This window comes from Aspergillus nidulans, chromosome IV (genome assembly GCF_000011425.1).
Source record: "Aspergillus nidulans FGSC A4 chromosome IV".
In the NCBI taxonomy this organism is placed as follows: Eukaryota; Fungi; Ascomycota; class Eurotiomycetes; order Eurotiales; family Aspergillaceae; genus Aspergillus; species Aspergillus nidulans.
Window position 1 is genome coordinate 1,955,490 of NC_066260.1, and position 23,285 is coordinate 1,978,774.

At 49.9% G+C, this 23,285-nt stretch overlaps 6 protein-coding genes across 6 annotated transcripts, besides 1 other annotated feature; 4 read left to right on the top strand and 2 right to left on the bottom strand.

Annotated features, from left to right (window-relative positions):
- Positions 1–23,285: part of a sequence feature (contig 1.129 1..627835(1)) that runs on past both edges of the window.
- Positions 940–2,890, top strand: ANIA_07577 (ubiquitin-conjugating enzyme E2; the record flags this gene model as incomplete). Its single annotated transcript, XM_050612023.1, has 8 exons — positions 940–1,122; positions 1,199–1,232; positions 1,329–1,423; positions 1,480–1,501; positions 1,551–1,647; positions 1,697–1,708; positions 1,764–2,804; positions 2,875–2,890. Exons 1-8 carry the CDS (start codon positions 1,090–1,092, stop codon positions 2,888–2,890), a joined length of 1,350 nt encoding a protein of 449 aa, XP_050467984.1. The 5' UTR covers positions 940–1,089.
- Positions 3,609–4,839, bottom strand: ANIA_07578 (uncharacterized protein; the record flags this gene model as incomplete). The annotated part of the gene is made up of 3 exons (XM_675755.1): positions 3,609–4,293; positions 4,345–4,639; positions 4,689–4,839. 3 exons carry the CDS (start codon positions 4,837–4,839, stop codon positions 3,609–3,611), a joined length of 1,131 nt encoding a protein of 376 aa, XP_680847.1.
- Positions 5,425–6,199, top strand: ANIA_07579 (proteasome regulatory particle base subunit RPN10; the record flags this gene model as incomplete). Its single annotated transcript, XM_675756.1, has 2 exons — positions 5,425–5,589; positions 5,648–6,199. The coding sequence occupies 2 exons, from the start codon at positions 5,425–5,427 to the stop codon at positions 6,197–6,199; spliced, it is 717 nt and encodes a 238-aa protein (XP_680848.1).
- ANIA_07580 (putative C2H2 finger domain protein) lies at positions 8,570–9,965 on the bottom strand (the record flags this gene model as incomplete). The annotated part of the gene is made up of 1 exon (XM_675757.2): positions 8,570–9,965. One exon carries the CDS (start codon positions 9,963–9,965, stop codon positions 8,652–8,654), a length of 1,314 nt encoding a protein of 437 aa, XP_680849.1. The 3' UTR covers positions 8,570–8,651.
- Positions 14,851–16,644, top strand: ANIA_10972 (putative choline transport protein; the record flags this gene model as incomplete). The annotated part of the gene is made up of 5 exons (XM_050612024.1): positions 14,851–15,454; positions 15,519–15,855; positions 15,922–16,196; positions 16,257–16,490; positions 16,544–16,644. 5 exons carry the CDS (start codon positions 14,851–14,853, stop codon positions 16,642–16,644), a joined length of 1,551 nt encoding a protein of 516 aa, XP_050467985.1.
- On the top strand, positions 17,803–22,745 carry ANIA_10949 (pleiotropic drug resistance family ABC transporter; the record flags this gene model as incomplete). Its single annotated transcript, XM_050612025.1, has 6 exons — positions 17,803–18,419; positions 18,483–18,927; positions 18,974–20,041; positions 20,089–21,579; positions 21,628–22,088; positions 22,134–22,745. 6 exons carry the CDS (start codon positions 17,803–17,805, stop codon positions 22,555–22,557), a joined length of 4,506 nt encoding a protein of 1,501 aa, XP_050467986.1. The 3' UTR covers positions 22,558–22,745.

The window sequence follows — 23,285 nt, forward strand, 5'->3', positions numbered from 1 at the left end:
TTGGGGAGTAAAAAGAAACCTTGAGTTTGTCTACGTAATATTCTGGTCGCTAACATAGCCTGAGGCATCAGCGCGCAAGTTTCAGGCCACATATTGAACGCATCTCTGCGAGCCCCCGCTCAGGGGCAAGAACTGCGAGTTCGTAGTCAACTATCTCTTGAGAACAACAGGGCCTGGATATGATATCCAGTTAGCTCTGACCTTCTTGGCTTTCTGCAGCCATTTTGAACCCAGAATGCCTGTATAGTTTCTGAATGTCTCGACTGCGTACATGCAGTACAAGCTTGTGGGGAAGCCTGTGGGGAAGCCCGCCCTCCCTCGGCGGCTGGTATAGACTCTGAGTTTACAGGACAGGTACTGTATGCCGTAGTGCCGCTTTTGCTTATATTGGCGGGGTCATGACTCCAAGACAGCTGGTTACCTTTCCGTTTTCGATATGCTTTGCTATGAGGCTTCAAATTTCACTCTGCTCTTCGTGTGACGTCAAAGCCATTTCAACCTGCACCAGGCTGGGTTGCCTAGAGTAGGCATCAGCTACTACGCACATGTCAGCCTGCCTCGCCTGGAGGCTGAAGAGAAAAAGAAAGGTAGGATCCTGAATTGTTTGATGCATCAAACTCTCTGTTACAAGCTTGAACTGGAAAATTACAGCCTAGAAAAATATACCGGTTTATCCATGTTGAATAGTATGAATTACAAAGAAATTAACGGTGCCTCTAAATGATAGCAATTGTTCTAGATGAATAGGAGCGTTGTGATTGTTTCCCTGCGCTGTTTGCTCTTTGGATGTGGTCCAGGCTGTTGGCGTGGCTGACTGCAGTGCTGTATGTCTGTATCAGCCTGTTCGGTTCTCTCTACCTGTCTTCCACACCTCTCCCAGCAATTATACCTCAACATCATTCGTATCAGAACTGTCTTTTTGCCCCTTCCATCCTAATCCCTCATCATAGCCTTTTGGATCTCTCATCCTAACAGGAACATATCCTCCTCTCGGAACTTTACGCCGTCCTCTCGATCTCAGGCTATCAGACAGTCTGGTCTCACGTCGGATCAATATTCTTCTACTTTTCCAAACATAGTTGCTTGAAGATGTCTGATCAAGCGATTATCCGCATCACAAGGGTAATCTTCAGTTCATTATTAGAGTCATCTTCCCATAATATGCCCTAGAATAGACTAACACAAGTCTCGATACCAGGAGATCAAGCAGATAGAGAACAGTGCCGACCTTTGTAAGCACTTCGAAGAGAGATGATTCTCTTTTATTCCAAATTAACCAGCAAGGCCTTCCATGCTCGGTAGGATGTTCTCGCTAACCGTTGGTAAAGCGATTGCAGTTGACTACGATGAAAAAGACATTCGAAATGTGCGCGCGGTCATTCTGGGACCACCAGAGACGCCGTATCAGTTTGGTTTCTTTGAGGTCAGATATATTTTATTCTGCTATTAGACCTTCTTGCTGAATTCGGAACAATATAGTTCAGCATCAAGTTTGGAAAAGGTATGTTTTGCCATTTTCAATGCCTGATTGATGCTCATCAAGCCTCCAGATTACCCTGCGCGTGCTCCAAGCGTAAGGGCTCTGACGACCAATTCGGGAGTTTGTAGATTCAGCCCGAATCTGTATGCTGGAGGGAAGGTCTGCTTGTAAGTTTGCCAACTGGACATCATGTTGCTAGTTTTCTGACGCAAGAAGATCGATTCTCGGGTAAAGCAAGATCCCTCGCATCTTCTGAGGCGTCAATTCAACTAATTCTGTGTAGAACATGGACCGGCCAGCCAGGAGAACAATGGTCATCAGCACAAGGACTAGAGTCAGTCCTGATTTCTATCCAAAGTCTCATGTCCTCAAACCCTTACGAGAACGAGCCAGGGTACGAACACGCCAAGTCGCAAACAGACGAGGAAAATATGGCGCATTATAAAGCGAAGATCCGCCATGAAACAATACGCATAGCAGTCCTTCAACCCCTGGAGTCCGCCATGGGTATCTCGCTCGACGCAACCTCGAAATCGCCGGGGTACGAAAAATACCTGTCGGAAGCCGATGATAGTTCTGAGGATGAGAACCACACCTCTACCAATGCGTTCATTGATCTGCGGAAACGCCGTTTCCTCTGGTATTACGATTCATACGTGCAGCTCATCCAGAGCGAATCAGCGAAAGAGACCATCACACCCAAGCTCCCGTTCCACCGAATGCCCTTTGAAAGCCATGGCAATACCATGGACGGTCATTTTGACTACCCAGAGCTCCAGCAACGACTAATGTACCTTAAAGGCAAGATCATGGACGAAACCAAGAACTGGCAGGCACAGGGGCTAGAAGCCAAAAAGAACGAACTAGGCATCGCAGTCAACCTCCAGAGGCAGTACGAGCAAATCGTTGAAACCCTGAAAAACCACAAAAACTACTCGATTGATTTGACTCTTGTCAACGGTAACCCCTTTCTCTGGAAGCTCACGTACTTTGGCCGCCCAACCACACCCCTGGAGGGCGGCATTATCAAGATCCGTATCCACCTGAGTCCCCGATTTCCCGAAGAACAGCCCCGTATTTTCGTCGAGACGCGCCTCTTCCACGTCCGGGTGTCAAAGGAGGGCGTCCTATGCTATTTTCCCCGAAGAATCGAGGAGATGCGTCAACACGTTGAAGCGATCGTTGCCGTGTTAGAGGAGCAAGAGCCCCCTTATGATCCGCGCACAACGGTCAATATTGAAGCAGCGAAACTGTTCTGGGGTTCACCAGAGGACCGTAAGAAGTACAAAAGGACGCTGCGGAGGGATGTGGAGAGGTCTGTTGAGTAAGTCACCTACCTAGCCTATTAGCGGATATATATGAGTTATCATATTGATGTTGGTTGCATCGCACAGGGATGCTTTTGAGTAAATACCAACCTTTATGCCTTGGTATGGAGATTCAAATCGGTCAGGCCGGCGTAAGATTGGGTGCCTGTCCATAAAACAATGGAAGAAGAACACCAAGAAGAACAAGGATGCCTGCAAGGATGACGCTACTGCGCTCTTTCACTTAAACCCTCTATCACTGTTTTTCCGCGCAACACGGCTCTTATGTCATTGCTGATTCCTTGACGACTGGGATACTGTGAAGTGTGCCGGGGCGTACCAACAGATGAAAGAAGATGAATTGCCGTAACCTTGATCGCCGCAACAAGTTTACTTGCGTGTGAAGTATGATACCCATCCTGAGACAACCCTTCATCTTTAGTAGTAACGTTATGTGCCATGCTCAAGCGTGGTACTTTCCTTCAATTCACAACGGCGCAATGTTCATATCTCATTTTTCTACGGTTGACTATTTTGTGGACATACTTATATAATCAGGCGAAAGAATCAGCTAAACATTCAACTGAACTCGTGCATCTGAATCGACGATCACGAAACGCCGGAAAGCACCTAATACAGCAGACATCCGACCATACCTCGAATAAGCAAAGTAAGCGTAATAAGCAAGAATATAGACTCTAATCCCAAGCGGCTTAAAAGACACCAGACCCTTTGACTCCGCTTTCAGCACGCCTCATATCGGAATGCAGCATTAAAGCAAACTGAGAACCCAAGCACTAATACATGAATAAACCAGGGGTCTAAGCACGCTTCCGCAGAACCCGCCGTCCGCCTGTTGCAGTCTCACTACCCGCCGGCACGGTTGCTTTCCTAGATCCTGAGACTGTAGTCTTCTTCGCTGCGGCTGAAGCTTGAGACCGCGCTGTAGACATCTTCGTTGCAGCGCTGGCAGTCGAGGCGGTGGTTATTCTCCGCGACGAGCTAGTTTTGGCTACTGTTGTACCTGATGAGGCGGAAGATGAAACGCTACCTCTGCGATCGGTTTGCCGAGTACCAGGTCGTGACAAGGGCGAGCGGATAGATCTCGGTCCTGCCGTGGCGGCCCTGCTTGCAGGACGTTTGGTTTGTGAAGATGGCGGCCGAGGCGGGACAGCGCCTCGTGATGAGCCCGTGCGAGACGCTGCGTAGTTACCCGTGGTAGACTTAAGGGGGCTAGATGGTTTCAAGGGCGACATGGGCCGAGAAAGATATGAAGAAGGTTGGGCTTTCTCGGGTGATCGTAGAAGAGGAGATTGCGGGTAGGTTCTGGAGTTGGAGGACTTGGGCGAAAGAATTCTGTAGTCTGCTCCTCGAACCTCCTGCGAGACAATGCGCGAAGTACCACCCGTTGTACCGGCTTTGGTGCGTCGCTTGGGGTTCTTGAGCACATCCAGTTGCTCGCCTGACGCAGGAGCGTTTTCTTTGTCAGAGTAGATGCCGGCGGGACTAACGAGCACATTTAGCACAGTCGTGACATATACAACTAATTACACATACCTATGCTGCTGCTTCCGCACTCGTCGAGGACTTGGGCTAACAGTCGCAGCCTTCTTTCTGCCGGACGCAGATATGGCCGTAAAGTTGCGGGACCCTTTAGCCGGACTACGGTACTTCCTTGGCGATGAGTTCTCCAGTTGAGCACGAAGAGAAGCATTGTGTTTTTCGAGCAGCTCGCCCATATTCGCTTTTCGTAGGATCACGGGAATTCGATTGACGCGTCGTTCGATTCGGGCCCGCAAGTCTTGTGCCTGAAGAGCGTATTGTGCGCGGAGTTTGCGTGCTCGTTCCGTTACTGCCCAAGTTAGCATTAATTCTATGTCGCTATATTCCGGACAGCGTACTTTCAAGCTGCAAATTATCCATAAGAGCCTGTTTCTGGCTTCGCGTAATGCGCATGCGCTTCTTGGGGGGACTGTTTGTGGGCGTGGCATCCTCCAGGCCGGGATACGCGTCGGCCATCTCGTGGGATTTGCGTTTAGATGTGGGACTCATTGCGTCAGTCAAAACTATCGTGATTAACTTCAATGATTGAAAATCTAGAACGGTCGAATATAGCGACTCTCAGCGTTGTGGTGGTGGACGAAGATGTGGAGGAGAATGATGGAGTTGTGGTGTTGATGTGGAACAAGATAAACAAGCGCTGACTTAATTCGTCGTTAGCTTAGTGAGCTTCCTCAAGCCTCAACTCTCTTGCGGGTGACATCTCTTGTCGGCCCAGCTTCATCCTCCCACCATCATCCACTCTCACCTTGTCCATTCTCAGCTAACGGCTTCCATTACGTCCGATTTCTTCTCTGCCTCTTCCTACGCATATCCCACACATCTGATTGACCCGCCAAGATGTCGCTTGAAGCTACGATGATCATGTTCGTTGCCCCCCGGCCCATCACCTAGCTCCGATTTCAGAGACAGCTAAACTATTCCAGCGTTGACAATAGCGAAAGCAGCAGAAATGGAGACTACACGTAGGACCTTGACACCTCTCCTACCTCCTTTCGAATACCCGTTGCTAACCGCCACAGCTCGACACGATGGCAAGCTCAGATCGACGCCGTCAGCGTCATCCACACAGCCAAGATGCGCGCACATCCCCAGTCCGCCGTAGGACTGATGAGTATGGGCGGGAAAGGCCCAGAAGTGCTATCCACATTCACTACTGACTTCGGCGGCATTCTGGCCGGACTGCACCGCACGAAGATCCACGGGACCGCCCACTTCACCTCGAGTATACAAGTTGCCGGTGTACGCTTCCTCTTACTATTACTGGTATATACCTATTCTGACATGACGAAATTGATAGCTTGCACTCAAACACCGCTCCGAGAAGTCCCAGCGTCAACGCATCATCGTATTCTCTTGCTCCCCCATCGCCGAAGATGAGAAGACCCTTGTGAAGCTTGCCAAAAAAATGAAGAAGAACAACGTCTCCATAGACGTTATCGCCTTTGGTGACCTCGAATCAGACCAGACTAAGAAACTCGAAGCTTTCGTCGAAAACGTCAAAGGCGGCGACGGATCCAACCTTGCCATCATCCCACCCGGTCCGAATCTGCTCTCCGAGGAACTCCAGGCTTCACCTATCCTTGGCGGCGATGGATCTGGTGGTGCTGGCGGTCTGGGAGGCGGTGATGGTGGTGATGGTGGCGCGTTTGACCTGGACGCTGCAGCCGAGAACGACCCCGAGCTCGCCTTTGCGCTGCGTCTGTCGCTAGAGGAAGAGAAGAACCGGCAGGAGAAGGAGAGGCGGGAGCGGGAGGCGCAACAGGGTAAGGAGAATCTGGAGGGAATTCCAGAGGAGGGATCGTCGAGCAAGAAGGATAACGAGGATCCGGACAAGATGGATACCGCTTAGATGTTTCTATTTAACGTTAATGCATACCCGGCGCACCTACCTACGAAAACAAATCTGTCGTACTATTAGTATAAGCAATGATAAACTGAAGATTATCGTCATTCGTATCGCCATACGTCTGTCCAGCCTATTATCCCACTAATAACCCAGAGAAAATAAATGATCTAAGGGTAGTGATTCTATACAACTAGGTACCTCGCACGCTTCCATGGCAACAAACGCAATCACCCCCGTACCCTGAGGAATCCCCCCAGCCCCCTATCAAACCTCTCACACCTAATCGGCATCTCAATCTGATAAAATGGATTCTTCATCACATAGTCCGCATAGAGCTCATATATCCCCTTCATGACCATATCCACATTATCCATAAGCGGGTCTGTGAATAGTAGGAACTTCGTCCCAGTGAGCGTTTGAAAACACGTCAATCGGAACTTGTCCGTTTCAAGCGTTTCGAGACCCGTTACCGGAAGATGAGGGTTCGGGTATGTCGTGGTGGGGTTTACGGCGGGGGATGGTGTGAGGGTTGTCGTAGAGAGGGTGGATGTGTGGGTGTGGTTTGAGGACGTGGCTGGTGTGGGCGTTGATGGCGATGGTGAAGGCGACGATGTTCCGGCGCCGGAAGATATAGGTATAGAAGTGGCGGGGGAGAGAGGATTTGGGAGTTTGGGCGTTATTGAGCGGGTTATTGCGTGTACGCTGTTTGCGCCTCATTATCAGCACACCTTTCATTAAACTTCTGTTCCCTCCGGCCCACGGTAGACCAATTGAAGTGAAGGGAGTCATTCAAAGAGCGCACCCATGAAATGTCCCTGCAAGGACTAAGTAATCATTTGTGGAGAGCTGGCGCAAGCCAGGCTGGAACTCGCGCTGGTAGATCAAGCCGCCGGCTTTATTGATGATTATAAGGGAGTAGACGGGCCTGCAACAACGGCTATTAGTATCTGTTCGCGCTTCTGGGTCGGGTACTTGTGAAGGAGCAGGACGTACATGGTAATATATTCAGATCGAGGCGATGAGAAGAAAGAGTGCGGTGCGTGTCTGAGAGGTTCGGTGCTCAGGCTGTTTCTTAGGTCGTCAGGTCTAGTCTCGAGTAATTGGGAGCTGCTGCGTTTGCTCTTTGAAAAATGAATGAGAAAAATAAATCATATTCATTAGCGCAGCAATAGCAGGGTACATGTGTTTATATGGTTGGAGTTGAAAATGAAGGCGGAAGTCGAAGCTCCAATGCGGAGGTGGATTGTCTCCTGGGTCGCCTATTTAATCAGCACCCAATGCAAGTGGAGCGTAGATAGAGATATGCACAAAATATATACAAACCTTGGTAATCTCATGCTACCTTATACTCAAGAAGTCATTCTCCCTGGACACGTCTCCAAATAACTCCAAATCTCCGTCATACTACATACATCCTCAGATGCTCTTAATTATATTCGCCTTCAATCCTTCTGGCGTCAGAACCGCATTGAGTAGCGACGATCCAGAATGAGGTAATCAACGCTGGCTGTGCGCCTAAGGCGGGCATCCACAGAGCCTGAACGGTTCAGATCTCACAGTGGCAGAAGTGCTATTTCACGATGATGTCGATTCTGCTATTTTGCTGGTTCTGCCCCTGCTCATCTTTCTGATACTAGTACTCTCTTAAAAGATAGTAACTACAAGATCGAACATCCAGACGAGTATATATTTTCCAAAACCCTCGTCTCAAACTGATGGTATATATAATTCTGGCAGTACATAAGCCTCGCCGGGGGCGCTGTCTCCATCAGGTAGTCAGTAATGTCTCCTTTCGCATTGGATGTGGGCCAGACACAGGTAGTTGTTCAGTATTCCCCGGCTGAAATTCCTTTAGGTATGAATGATCGGACGTGTTAGCAGGGCCTGCTTGGTCTCAGAGTTAAGTACAAGGTCAGACCTTCAGGCAAAGCTCTTGGATACTTATTGATGCAGTTAGTCGATAAAAAAAAATTTGAAGCTGTCCCCTTTATAAAGGAAGCCCAGGAACTTTCGGTAAAGAAGAGAATTTGAATCTGAAGTGAGCGTTCACTGAGGAGCTTCCTATAATTGAGCACGAAATTTCAGATACTCAGAGCAGGCGTAGACTATCTACCGTGCACGTTCAGTCTGAACAAGAAACTGCCGTTACGATTAACAGAACATAGTCAGCATTTTGCCATGTTAGATGAAAAGCAAGTAATAGAAACCGCCCAGAGAAGAGTTTTATATCGTGTCCAAATTAATACAGGATATCATCGCATCACATCACATCATGAATCATAATTATGACCAAAACTGTGTCACGGCGACCAAACACCGAACCCTACCGAAAACAGAGCCTTCAAACAGGTATCACTAACCGAGGATGATATACAATAAAAGATAAGAAAGGTAAAAAAGGGACAGTCGCAGATCGAAAAGAGGATTTAATGAAGCCAGCCAGACAGGCCGAAGATCACTTCCGCCAAAGACTAACCAACTTCCACTCTCCATTGACACAACTCACAATTCCATTCTTCTCAGCCCATTCTCTCAAAGGCAAATCCTCCTTTTCAGGACCAGGGTCGCGCTTCTCATAGTGTCTCGCCACATGCTCCATGCGCTCCTTCCAAGCATTTACCCCGCAAAACTCCATATCACAGAACCCGCAGTGACTTAGCGTTGGTGGCTCCCGAAGCTGATGCCAGCACCGCTTAACCACTGCCTCGAGGGATTCTTCAAAGGAGTCTTTTTCGGACTGGGAGGCTGAGGAGGCTTTACGGGAAGATTTCTGGGTAGATGAGTTTGCGCTCCAAGGAGAATGCATGCGGCGCTGGTGCTGGATGAAGAGGTCTTTCCGGTTGAAGTCGTTCACGAGGAGCGTTAGTGGAGTCGACGGGGTTTGTGGGAAGGACGAAGTTGGTGTTCGAAGTCCGGTAGGAGACGGGGAGCGGTTGTTCAGACTGCAGCGACCGATGTCACATCTGTAGAAGCCTGTCTGGATGTGCTGAGAGTAGACGTGGCGCTTCCATTCGTTCTTCGAGGGGAAGGTGCTTTCACAACCATAGCGGGCGAAGCAGCATTCAAAGCGGCGGTCGGTAGTCTTTTTGGACGTCTGTTTGGTTGTGGCTGCTTCGGCGCGGCTGGGTTTGGCCGCTGTCTTTCTACGCGCCTTGCTGCTGTGCTTCTGAACGCGGTTGCCGGTCAACGGTCTGCGAGCGGGTAGAAGGGCTTCGCGCTCGCACTCGGCAGTAGAGGTGAAGTTGCAAGAGTTCTCGTCGGGTTGGTGGGTGGTTGGGGTGTATGCTTGCAGGAGCATACAGTTCTGATGTGGCGTTGCGTGAGTGGGCTCAGGGTGACTGATTGATTCTTGTTTGTAGAGTGTACTTGGCATCTCGGGGTATGAAGGTGATGGCGAATTTTCAAAACTGGATGTGCACGATATAGAGTCATCGTAGCTGAGGGCTGACATGCAATTGCTCTGACAGTCTGTCTGAGGTGAGACGCTGCGCAGGCTCTCGTCAAACGGCGACAAAGGACACCAGTTTCCTAGGTCCGGAGCAGATGGGGGAGGAGGGTATCGCATTGGTTCGAATGGAGGAAAGTGGGCGCCCTTGACGGTAGCCTCTGCTGCAATGGGAACGCACTCAATCATAGCATCAGACATAGGAACCGCCATTGCATCGGCAATGTGGTGAGGATAGTACTGGGCCTCGACCTCTTGCGCAGTTGCAAGATGATCTTGTACGGAGTAGTGATAAAAGCCAGGGTAGTGGTAGTGGTCCTCCATTGTTCAGCATAAGACAGAAGGCTGATCAAGTCAAGTCAACAAAGGATGACAGGCGCAGGAACACCAAGAGGCAAGTACAATGCTTTATTTGAGCTTGAGCAAAACAATTAAGACGGCCATGACCACAGAGGAGCCATGGCGGCATTTATCCTCCGCTAGGCTCCCTCGCCCGAGGATAATTTCCTGGCGTGGGAAAAGACAAAGCAAAACCGCAATGAGAGCACCGCGAATTGGCGAATCTCGAATGAGCCTCAAGTCACCAACTCCTACCCTCCATCAGGACGAACAGGCACAATCGCCGGTGGGAACTGGGCATATGTCCCTGTTTGGCGTCTAGTGCCGACGGACGGACTCCATCGATGCGGAATTAGGAGTGGACAGGACTAGTCAGGGCGGTTGCATTGGAGCCAACCCTTTCTTACTTTTTCCTCTCCTTATTTCGAGGTAGTTTCTGGAATTGGATTTTTTTCGAGTCCAAATTCGCATAGACACAAATCCACGCACGTAAAATACGGGTACATGAGCGGGACAAATGGCTGACGGGGTGCAGCGCCGCAAACGCCTGCGTCGTGGAGAGCATTCCCCAGGACTCGTGCCACGGGGACGGAGTTCATTACGAAACGATAACAGTACGTGACTCATGAGTTGAGCCTCAACCCGTCCAAATGAGGACTTATCATTAGATGATATAGGGCGGAGCAGTGAGCAGCGGTAAGCGTGGCACTGGTGAATTTCATCGTTGTCGTCATCTAGAGATGCATGCACTCGTTCGTGCGTTTCTTTTTCTGGCCCCCTCCCGGGCTTCCTTCATCGGGGACTGACCAATCTTGGTATGAAGGATGCATCATCCGACCAATCTCACAGAGGGTGGCTGGCAAGAACGGGCAGTGTTGGCCGATTGTGGTTTGCCCTGGTGAAAGGGCCCCTTGCTCTGGGCCTCTGGCATGAAGACGGTGGCAGCTTGGCGCAGATAACGAAGCGAAGATAACTGGAGAAGGGGACCAACGAAGAAGCGATCGGCGATGTCATGAGTGAAGCGTGCTGAATCTATCGAAGACAAGGTCGGAATTCGAGATGAGATGGTGGTGGTGGACTGGTAGTCGAAATCCGATCAGACCTGCTTTTAGCACCTGGACCTCGTGTTGCAGCGCTAAACCGCAGCTTTGGACTGCTGCCAAAGAACAGCCCCCAAGCAAAGAAGCCATGTTCTATTTAGAGCTCAGCTCAAGTCGCGAATGTATAGTTTTATTGGAAATCACAAGTGCAAGTGTGCTTGGGTGGAGGATGGAGATGCCAGCTAGTTGGGGCCCGGCCAGGAAGTCCCAGTGTTTGCCTGATCGGGACATCCCCACGCGACAGCTGATCCACTCCTGAGTGTTTGGAGCCTCTCAGACTCCTTAGATTGACGACATTGATTATCATTCTTCCGAGTATTCATTCGACCTAGGATCGCCTCGATCAAACCCCCCCAGACCCAGACCTGTCTCCGACCATCAGATTCCGCCAAGCCACGCCACCAGACACTGGTTGGTCGCTAGCACGGCCCTCTCCCGCATCGAGCCCCGTCAAGTAAGGCACAGCCGATGATCACTCTGATATGGAATATCTGTGCGGTCTACTATCTTGTGACAGTCGTCCTGTCCCGTTAGTCGCTCTATACCGCAATCATACCGATCTGCCTTGGGCGCAGGCGCAGTGCAGCAGTAGCGCAAATGGTGCCTCATCTTGGTAGCACGACATTGCTAGCTGCATCAGCTGAGATGAACGTCGGTATGCATCTCTCAGGGGCGAAACTCTGTCTACACCTTCTTGTCATCTTGGGATCAGAGGTGGATAGTCAGACAAGATCGAAACGGGCGCGGAGCTCTGCATGCTTATGGACGAAGGAGCTTCCAATGAAACAGAGGGCAAAAGCAAAGTAAGACATTCGAACCGCCAATTCAACGAGAACCATGACTCTGGCGGTGCGGGTGCCATGCAGCGGCTATGTTCGGACGACTTGACGCAGACCTCTGCCGGACCACGCATTCACTGCACATATCAGCATACCATCTTATTCTCAGCTTGCCCAATTAGAGCCTTTTAGCGGGCTGTCAGACTGACTGGAACTCAGTTCTGTCTTGATTAGCTGGGACGTGAAGGTCTTGGCCAAGTTGTCTTGTATGGCTTATCTGCCAGCCACACTTTTAGCGACCTCAAGGCTTAGAAGCCCCTGCAGGGTCTTTGACGTCCGGCATACGAACAGCATCCCCAGATGGAACAACTCTGTACTTGGATGCAGTCGAATGTTCAAACTGGCTTTGATGATGATAGTGGTAGTGGCTGGTCCAGGAGTTCCCTCTCCAATTTTTTCCGCTGGATGAGTTACCAACAAATCGTCTGGAAAACTACAGGGCGATCCCTTTCTCAGCGTCAGTTCTCACCATCTTCCCGCACTACCGCTGGAAGCTGGTCCGACCGACAGACTAAACTTTGATCGCCCCCGGCGTGCAGCCATTGTCAAAAGCAGTGTTTGATCTTCATGGGACCGAGCCGGGATTATTGGACAAAGATCTAGACAGCAGTGCAGTTTGTTGGCTCCCAATTTGGAAGAGTGACTGTCTTCAGAGAAGCCGAGACGCCAGGACTTTTGACACCAGAGTAAAGGAGTGAGGGGCCAAAATGAGAGACGGATGTCGGTATTGATGATAAAGCTGGCACTGGCTGATGAAGGCTCCATCTTCATCCGGACAATAATCTGGTAGACATTATTCAAAGACTCCATCGACAGTGTCTTAGCTGTCGTGGCTCACGACCAAGACACATGGGGATTCCTCTTTCCCTGCTTTGCTGGAGACATCCAGAACCGTCTACGTTTTCAGAGGACGCTGATCAAACATGCCTGGCCTGAGTTTGGGGGCGGGAAGTAACCTTCTATCTGAGAGGGACCTAGACGAGGGGCTCGACGATCCTGCTCTCCAACACATATACCTGGAGATGTAGGGTGTTCAGTCCATTTTCTACTCGCTGTAGTTGCTTTTTAAGCCTTGAGCTACAAGCAGATTTCCTTCCACTTGCAGGCACAACGAGTCAGGCTAGTACAAACGCCAAACTCGACGATCTCTAGTTCTAGTCTCTGGGTGAGTCGGAGTCGCCCTGGAGATAAGCCAAGTGACCTTCCCCTCATCAAGATGTTCACGTCCAGCCTTGGAAGAATGATACGAGTCAGCCGAACATCCAGACGAGTAGTCGACGATTGTGAGAATGCAAGGTAGCCGCTCTCTGCTGCATTTTATATATCCGGAAAGTTTCCCTAGACACTTAACGGCAAAAAACTGGCCGATTGAACCGATTGCTTCCAGCTGTATGGAATAATTTACAATCTTTATACTTATTGTTTACTAGCCTAAGTAATAGCTACTCTAGTTATCAGGGCTATGTGTTTGCGTTTGTATATAAGACTACCGGGTCATGGCCGGATATCGATTTCTCACTCGAGCCCTGCCACGCTACATGTTCAATTTACGGGTATATTGCCCTGTATATTGACGACAGTACTCGAAGACGGCCTTTACAGTGATGACTAGGTCCAGCTCAGACCTGCGATGGAGTGTGTGCAGATGAAGCAGCGATCTAGCTTGGAGCGACTCGTGATGTCGATGTTACTGATCAACGGGTCGGTGTTATCGGCGAGTAAGGCCAGAATCGCCATTTCATAATGACACTAAAGCACTCAGCACAACAAACAATTAACAAGCACTATTAAGCCTCGGTTGGTGGGCGAAAGAGCAGGCGAAACCGAAGCCGGCGGTCCTGGAGGTCTTTCGCTCCTTCCTATTCTGGTGAATGAGCGACCCTCGCCGCTTCGGCACATTGTCCCGGGTAGTGCTGGAGAGTACCAAGCAAGCATGTTTGCAACCGCAATACTGGATACATTAGAACTTCCCATGGACTGAGAAAAACTGGATGGTGCCTTCACGCTGTCACAGCGCATCAACAAAGCAGACCTCGGATTCGATTTGCATCTTTCTCAATACGCGCAGTGGTTTATTGCCAATATACAGATCACGGCATCTATACAGAACAGCACGGCTCTCGCTGTCTTCTCGACATTGGATCCGTCTTCAACAGACTAGCATGTGAAGGCGGCTTTCGACCAAGGAAATGCGAGGTTCTCGAATGACTTCATCGCTGCTGATTTCCATATATCTGACCAACCTCATCAGAGCTTTCTCCTGCTGACTCTCAGTTACCTCGATAGCAGCTTATTCTAGAGAGTAAGTATTATGCATGGACCCGAAGCTTTGTCTACGGTTTCTGGCACCGACCACGTTCGGTGCCAATGCTAAGGATTAGCTGGGAGCTTGAAAGTTGACTGGTGGTCCTTCAGGGCAGTCAAGCTTCTGAGCAGTCAACTAACTCTATCAATCTTGGTGAGCTATTTCTGGTATCAGTCACTATTGTCTGATATCGCGGATTCCCTCCGCAGTTCAAGGCTAGCGTTCCCCGCAATTCGGCCTGTGACCCAAAAACAATATCGCCCGTTAAAGAACCTAGTGCCGTCCCCCGCATTTCAAGCAGATCCTCAGCCGAGAATGACGCATATACCGGGTCTATTTCCGCTAGTGATGACAAGATGGCTTTGATACGAAATGATCGTTGTGAGATTGAGATAGGGTTTGGGAAGCGCAGCTCGGAATTCAGCAGCGGTTCCGATATCACTTATCACGTATCTCTCTATCAATATGGTCAGCAACCCCAACCATTATGTAACTGTTCCGACAACCAGCGGATGTCTTTGTTCTTGCTTCTTTATAGCCGTCCGTCCCAGTTCGCTTATGGTGGACGCTGGTCCCTACCGTGGTTGATACCTCATTGTTGATCGGTTCGGAATACAACAACGGTCATGGACACAGTCCAAGAAACCAAGTCATCAGCATCCAAAGCCGACTATGGAGCAACATCCATTCCAGATGTTGAATTGGTGAAGGGCGAGGTGGGTATAGCAGACCAGCTGGAGATGCCCATGAAGCGCAAGTTCAACATCCTGAGCATCATCGCCGTGGGTTACAACATCTCGAACAGCTGGGTTGCTATTGCTGCTAGTTTTGCCATCGCTATCCAGTCAGGCGGTGCCTTGTCTTTGCTTTATGGCATCATCGTCGTCACCTTTGCCATGCTCTGCACGGGCGTGACGCTCGCTGAACTTGCCAGCGTCTATCCTACCGCTGGTGGGCAATACCACTTCACATCCATCTTGGCCTCTCGCCGATGGAGTCGAGGACTGTCGTACTTCAGCGGCCTTGCGGCCATATTCTCTTGGATATGCCTGGGTGCGTCCATTGGACTGTCAGGGACGAACGCTCTGATGGCGATCATTATTCGCTGGCAGCCCGCATATCAGCCCGCGTCGTGGCATTACTTTCTTGTCTATCAGCTATTCAATATACTCGTCGTAGTATACAATATGTACCTAGCCAACAAGACGCTCTGGATATACAATATTGGATGTGAGTTCCTGCCCTCCAAGGACGGCTCGATTCGTCGCCGCTAACAGCTATGCTCTTGCTCCAGTTGTCCTTTCCATTTCCACGTTTATTGTCATTACTGTTGCTTGTCCAGCTCGCTCGGAAGTCCACGTTGACTCGAAGGAAATATGGGCGATAATGACGAATGGATCCGGTTGGTCAGACGGCATATCCTTCTTAACCGGCTTGTCAACGCCCCAGTTCATGCTGTCCGGCATTGATGCCACGCTCCATCTTGCAGAGGAGTGTCTTGACCCCGAACGCGTCGTACCAAAGGCGGTGCTGGCCACCGTCATTGTAGGGTTTCTGACTGCTTTCCCCTTTGCTATCGCGATCAGCTATAGCTACCGCGACGTTGCAGAGTCGTTGTCCACCAACACTGGGTGAGTATGCAGTCGACCTCTTGCCCATATACCTCCCAGAAAGTTCCTAATTGGCGGCCAATCCAGGTTCCCTATCTTCTTCATCTGGGAAAAGGCCACTCATTCCCCAGCCGCCGCAACTGTGTTCATGGCTTGCCTATTTGTCATCTCATGTGTTGCATTTAACGCTGTGCACCAGACAGCTTCGAGACTTACCTGGTCCTTTGCTCGTGATGACGCCCTCTTCTTCTCAAAGAAACTCTCACCCGTCCACCATTCCCTCGGTGTGCCCGTTAATGCGCTTGTGCTCGATGGAATACTTGTCTTCCTCGTCGGGATTGTCTACATATGCTCCTCAACAGGTACGCCAGTCTCTCACAACCTACTGTCCCAGAAATCGTGTAAGTTAACAGTGAATATAGCCTTCAATTCCTTCATCAGCACTACCGTGATTGTCGCGCAAGTCTCCTTTGCCATCCCCGCCCTTCTCGTGATCCTTCGCCGCCGGTCAAGTCACTTCCTCCCTGAAAGTCGACCATTCAGGGTCCCAAATGTGGTGGGATATATCTGCAACGTGGTTTGCATTATCTGGGCAGTCATATTGACTGTGTTCTTCTGCTTTCCCGCAGCCCTTCCGGTCACGGGAGGAAATATGAGTAAGCTGCCCCATATAATCCAGAACAATCGCGGCTGCTGATTATATCCTCAGATTATGCGTCGGTTGTGTTGGTCGTGATGCTTATTATAGGAGTGGCGAATTGGTTCGCTTACGCGAGAGGCCATTATCGCGGGCCAAGGCTGGAGATGTAGGCTGGCGATGTAAGCTAGTCTGATGTGCGAACCGATAGGTTGATAGCTCCCTATGTTCCCTATGCGCCGTACTGTGTTATACTAGTGGACACCTTCTCAAGAACTTTTATTGGCCCTAGCCTGCTGCGAAGCGGGAAAACCTCCGAGACCTCAGGTCAAACTGAAATCCAGGTGGCTCACGTCAGATTAATAGTCTCTTTGCCAATTGTCAGCGATTGTATATGCTTCACATATACTCCACATATGCTCATGAAATATACCTGATGCTAATCTCAGATTAATGTAGCAAGGGCTTGGGACCCATGTGAACATCCCAGTCGGACCCTGGTTCCCGGTCCCAACCATGCCTCTTATCAGCGAGATTGTGATTTGCATAACTGTTTGCATTATCCTAAAGAGGTTAGACTCGGGTCGGCCTTGTGGGGTCACTGCCTAATGAATACGAAAATACGAAAAACGATTCGATCTCGGACTCCGGTCGGGAAGCTGAGGACACCGTTCTGTCAAACACTGATATTACTATTATAATTATTTTCGTTCAGCTCGTCGGGGCAACACCGCCTTTCTGAAGTCGGAAGTGCTAACATCAGCTGGATGTATCCTCCTGGTTGAGTGATAACCGCTCCACTGAGATCAAGGTCCACACCTGTCAGCCCCGGATTCTCGATAGCCCGACCCAGTTTGGAGTCACTACTGGGTACGGGGCAGACCCAATGTAAGAACTTAATGCTGCCGACTAGTTCGGAGTACAGGCTGCAGTGTGCAATTTTAGTTTCCTATCGGAATTTTTCTTATAATATTTAGAAGTCAATTATCTACTTGTATTGGCCAGTCGAAAACATGCAACTGGATTGTCATTCCTCCTGCCTGGGAGGCCCTGAACTGCACCACCCATCGGGCCGGCTGCTCTTGGGTCCCTGTCCCTGTTTGTGAGTCACTTGTTCTCTTGCTCGGATGCTGCCTTTCCGGGATCCGTTCTCAGATCTTATTTGACTTTGTCCCGGCGGTCCTCTTTCTCTTCTTGATGGCCCGTGGGTTGGCTGTCGACTCTCGCTACTTAACCTTCGGTCTTTCCCTAACGACTTCCGCCATTTTACTTCTCACCCCCTGCCTCTATTTGCCAGACTATGTGATATCCTGATTGTCTGACCTTGCGTGATGTCTTCTCAGCCCTCGCCTCCAGCGCCCTCTGGGGACGTTGCCCCTCCTGGTGCGGTGCAGCAGCCCTCAGAGACCGTCAGCAGGATAACAGATGACAACGGCGCACCAAGCACAGCAAAAGAAAAAGCAGAGAGTTCCGATATCACGTGTGCCAGTTCCGAGAAAGATATCGACCGTGACAGAAAAGATATCGATCAAGAAAGCGAGCTGAAGATCACTGCACTCGCGCGGAATTTATCCCGTCTCTCACAGAAAAGCGGCGCTGTTGACGGCACAAACACCTTCCTCGACTCCTCCAGCGACCCCGAGCTTGATCCTAATTCTGGCCAATTTAATGCTCGCAAATGGACAAAGAACTTCCTCTCCGTTGCCAATCGCGACCCAGACCGTTACCCCCGCCGCACTGCGGGAGTCTCATTTCGCAATCTAAGTGCCTTTGGCTATGGGACTGCCGCCGATTACCAGATGGATGTTGCCAATATGTGGCTCAAGGGGTTTGGATGGATTCGTCGGAAGCTTGGTTTCGTAGATAGGGTCCGCATTGACATCTTGCGCGACTTTGAAGGCTTTGTTCGGAGTGGTGAGATGCTGGTGGTCCTTGGGCGACCCGGAAGGTAACACAGTACTCGCTCCTGCTCAATTTTCCCAATGTTGCTTACATCTTTTTCGTCATTTAGTGGGTGTTCTACGTTTCTCAAAACGATCGCCGGAGAAACTCACGGCCTCTGGCTCGACGACGGGACGGATATACAATATCAAGGAATTTCGTGGGACGAGATGCACAGTCGATTCCGCGGGGAGGTGATCTACCAGGCTGAAACCGAGATTCACTTTCCCAATCTCACCGCTGGCGAGACCCTGCTCTTTGCCGCACAGGCTCGTACCCCGGCTAACCGTTTTCCTGGTGTAACCCGAGACCAGTATGCTCACCACATGCGCGACGTTACCATGGCGATGCTGGGACTGAGTCATACGATGAATACGTTGATTGGGAACGAATTCATACGAGGCGTATCTGGAGGAGAAAGGAAACGAGTCAGTATTGCAGAAACGATCCTTTGTGGCTGCCCATTACAGTGCTGGGATAATTCGACCAGAGGTCTTGACAGCTCAACCGCTCTTGTAAGTGGACTCCGGGCTGTTCTCTACTGTCTCTAACTCTGGAAAGGAATTTGTTCGAAACCTACGTCTTTCCACGGAATATACTGGCTCCACAGCTATTGTAGCCATTTACCAGGCGAGTCAGGCAATTTACGATGTGTTCGATAAAGCAATTGTCCTGTACGAAGGCCGGCAGATATACTTTGGGAGTGCTTCTGATGCTAGACGATTTTTCGTCGAGATGGGTTTCGAATGCCCTGACAGGCAGACCACTGGCGACTTTCTGACATCCCTGACTAGTCCCACCGAGCGCCTTGTGCGAAAGGGTTTCGAGAATCTCGTTCCCCGGACACCAGATGAGTTTGCGGAACGATGGAAGCAAAGCGCGGAGCGCAAGAGGTTGCTTGAGGAAATTGAAGCTTTTCAGAACGAACATCCCCTTGGCGGCAGCAAGTACGAGGAATTCACTCGTTCTCGAGCAGCAGAAAAGGCCAAGGGCACCCGTGCTGCTTCACCTTACACACTCTCCTACCCAATGCAGATCCGTCTGTGCTTGTCGAGAGGCTTTCTTCGTCTAAAGGGTGATATGAGTATGACCCTTGCTACCACTATCGGCAACAGTATCATGGCGTTGATCATCTCAAGTATCTTTTACAACATGAATGGCACGACCGAGAAATTCTTCTCGCGTGGGGCCTTGCTATTCTTCGCTATTTTGCTCAACGCATTCTCCAGTGCATTGGAAATATTGACTCTCTGGCAGCAGCGGCCAATCGTGGAAAAACACTACAAGTATGCGCTGTATCATCCGTCCGCAGAAGCGATCAGCTCAATGATTGTCGACTTGCCAGCTAAGGTACTCGTGTCGATCGTTTTCAACATTATACTTTACTTCATGACGAATCTTCGACGCACAGCAGGCCATTTCTTCGTCTTCTACCTATTTTCATTCACCACGACACTGACAATGTCCAACATTTTTCGCTGGATTGGTGCAATTTCTCGGTCTATGGCACAAGCAATGGTTCCCTCATCGATATTCATGTTGATCCTCGTTATTTATACCGGGTTCACAATACCTGTGCGCAATATGCATCCCTGGTTCAGATGGCTCAACTACCTCAACCCCATTGGTGTAGGTATTCTTCACAACGCGCTACGTATGTTGCTAACTTTTCTCAGTATGCTTTTGAGTCCCTTATGGTCAATGAGTTTAGCGGCCGGAGATTTGATTGTGCAATGTATGTTCCGGACGGGCCGGGATATGCTGACGTTCCTCTGTCATCGAAGATTTGTTCTGGGCGTGGAGCTGTAGCTGGACAAGACTACATCGACGGTGACACATACTTGAATACTTCATTCCAGTATTACAGGTCCCATTTGTGGAGAAACTATGGAGTTCTCCTGGCCTTCATGTTCTTCTTCTTGGCAGCCTATATCATCTGCAGTGAGTTGGTCCGGGCCAAGCCTTCGAAGGGAGAGATTCTTGTCTTCCCAAGGGGCAAGATTCCGGCTTTCGCCAAGGAAGTTCGACGTGACGAAGAGGATGCAAAAACAGTGGAGAAGCCTCAGCTGGTTGGTGAGAAGAGTGACGATCATGTCGGAGCAATCTCGAAACAAACTGCGATCTTCCACTGGCAGGATGTGTGCTACGACATCAAGATTAAAGGTGAAAATCGGCGTATCCTTGATCATATTGATGGTTGGGTGAAGCCGGGGACTCTGACAGCCTTGATGGGAGTCACTGGAGCTGGTAAGACCTCTTTATTGGATGTTCTAGCGGATCGCGTGACGATGGGTGTGATTACCGGAGAGATGCTGGTGGACGGACGCTTACGGGATGACTCGTTCCAGCGCAAGACGGGCTACGTCCAGCAACAAGACCTGCATCTGGAGACCAGCACTGTCCGTGAGGCGCTAATCTTCAGCGCGATGCTCCGTCAGCCAGCCAGCATTCCACGAAAGGAAAAACTGGCTTATGTGGAAGAAGTCATCAAGATGCTAGGCATGGAAGAGTATGCAGAGGCTGTGGTTGGTATCCTAGGGGAAGGCTTGAACGTAGAGCAAAGGAAGCGCCTTACTATTGGAGTGGAACTCGCAGCCAAACCTGATCTTCTTCTTTTCTTTGATGAGCCAACGTCTGGTCTGGACAGTCAGACAGCATGGTCTATTTGCTCGCTAATGAGGAAGCTCGCCGATCATGGTCAGGCAATCTTATGCACAATTCACCAGCCGTCCGCTATCCTGATGCAGCAATTCGATCGGCTCCTATTCCTGGCCAAAGGTGGAAAGACCATATACTTTGGTGAGCTAGGTGAGAACATGGGGACTCTGATCGAGTATTTTGAGAAGAAAGGTTCCACTCCTTGCCCAAAGAATGCCAATCCCGCCGAATGGATGTTGGAGGTTATTGGTGCGGCGCCAGGCTCTCATGCAGACAGGGACTGGTCTGAAGTGTGGAACCAAAGCCCTGAACGCGAGCAAGTGCGCGCAGAACTAGCACGGATGAAGGCCGAGCTCTTACAAAAGCCAGAGCCTCCGAGAACTCCTGAGTATGGAGAGTTCGCAATGCCGCTCTGGTCACAGTTTCTCATTTGCCTAAAGCGAATGTTTCAGCAGTACTGGCGCAGTCCATCCTATATTTATTCGAAGGCCACCATGTGTGTGATTCCGGTATGTTCCCTTCTATGCTTTGAACGTGAAAGGAAACTAATGATGTAGCCTATTTTCATTGGATTTACATTTTGGAGAGAGCCGCTAAGTCTCCAGGGAATGCAGAACCAAATGTTTGCCATCTTCATGTTACTTGTTATCTTTCCCAACCTCGTTCAACAGATGATGCCGTACTTTGTCACACAGCGTGCGTTGTATGAGGTGCGGGAGAGACCATCCAAGGCGTATTCGTGGAAAGCTTTCATGATGGCCAGTATCTGTGTAGAGCTTCCTTGGAACATCTTGATGGCAGTACCAGCATACTTCTGCTGGTACTATCCCATTGGGCTCTATCGCAACGCCGGTCCTGGCGAAACGGTCGAGAGAGGAGGCACGATGTTTCTGCTAATTTTAATTTTCATGATGTTCACGTCAACCTTCAGCTCCATGGTCATTGCTGGGATCGAGCATCCGGATACGGGTAGCAACATCGCCCAGTTGCTGTTCTCGTTATGTCTCATTTTCAACGGGTAAGAGATCTTTCTTGATGCCATCGCTCATTGCTAACAGCTCAGTGTACTTGCAACTCCCCAACAAATGCCTAGATTCTGGATCTTCATGTATCGCGTTTCACCGTTTACCTACCTAGTATCATCGGTATTATCCACCGGCCTCTCAGGAGCTGAAGTGGAATGTTCCGACATTGAGATACTCAAAATCCCACCTCCAGACGGGCAAAACTGCACATCGTATCTCGGACCCTATGCCGAAGGAATCCATGCGAAACTTCTTAGTGATGCTCCTAATGGTGACTGCCGGCTCTGCAGTATCTCCTCAACGAATCAATTCTTGGCGTCGCTGAGTATCAACCCTGATGATAACTGGCGCAATGTTGGGATTCTGTTCGTCTACATCGTCTTCAATGCATTTGCGGCTGTTTTCCTTTATTGGCTGGTTCGTGTACCGAAAAAGAAGTCGCAACAGGTGAAAAAGCAGTAAGAGGGGAGCGAAGAGAATCAGCAAGGCTGCGTGATGACGTCTACTAGAGCATGGGCTAAACTGAGTGTTAACTATCGTCATCTCATATGTTACTTCACGGTAGATTATATCTCCTATCATACACAGGATATTTTCAGGAGGTTATGGTTTATTAGTCTCATACTATCTAGTGCTGTCTATGTTTGGCTTATCCTGCTGTAGCTGATCCTGCACCGACAGAGCGCATCCTACGCTGTGGTTCTGGTAGATAGTAGCCATCGTGCTGCAGCTCTTCCCATGTCTTGACGTTTCCACCACAGCTTGAGAGTAGACTACCGCTTAAATCATGTCAATCCAAGCAAACCTAACCATTTCTGGTGCACTCTGTACCTGAGTTACCTACAACTCTAGATCTCTGATCCGTCCAGACCGGACGTGATTTAAACTGACGAGGTGCAAATTTGTTCAGATGACTCGGGAGCCGGAGGCGGCGATGTCGGAGTTTAATGGTCCTTCTACAGCGATAGTAAGAGAGAAAAAAACACGCAAACATGATGAAAGGTGTATTGAAACCAGAGCAACACAAAAGTGAAAGCAATATACAGTCCCCCAGATCCACCCAAATTCAATCCATCAGCGGCATTAGAGAGTATAGAAGGCGACGCGACGCGACAGAGGTATATAACGAGTAAGTAAGCGCATTCAACCGAGCATCCGAGTATCCGAGTATCCGGGTATCCGGGTATCCA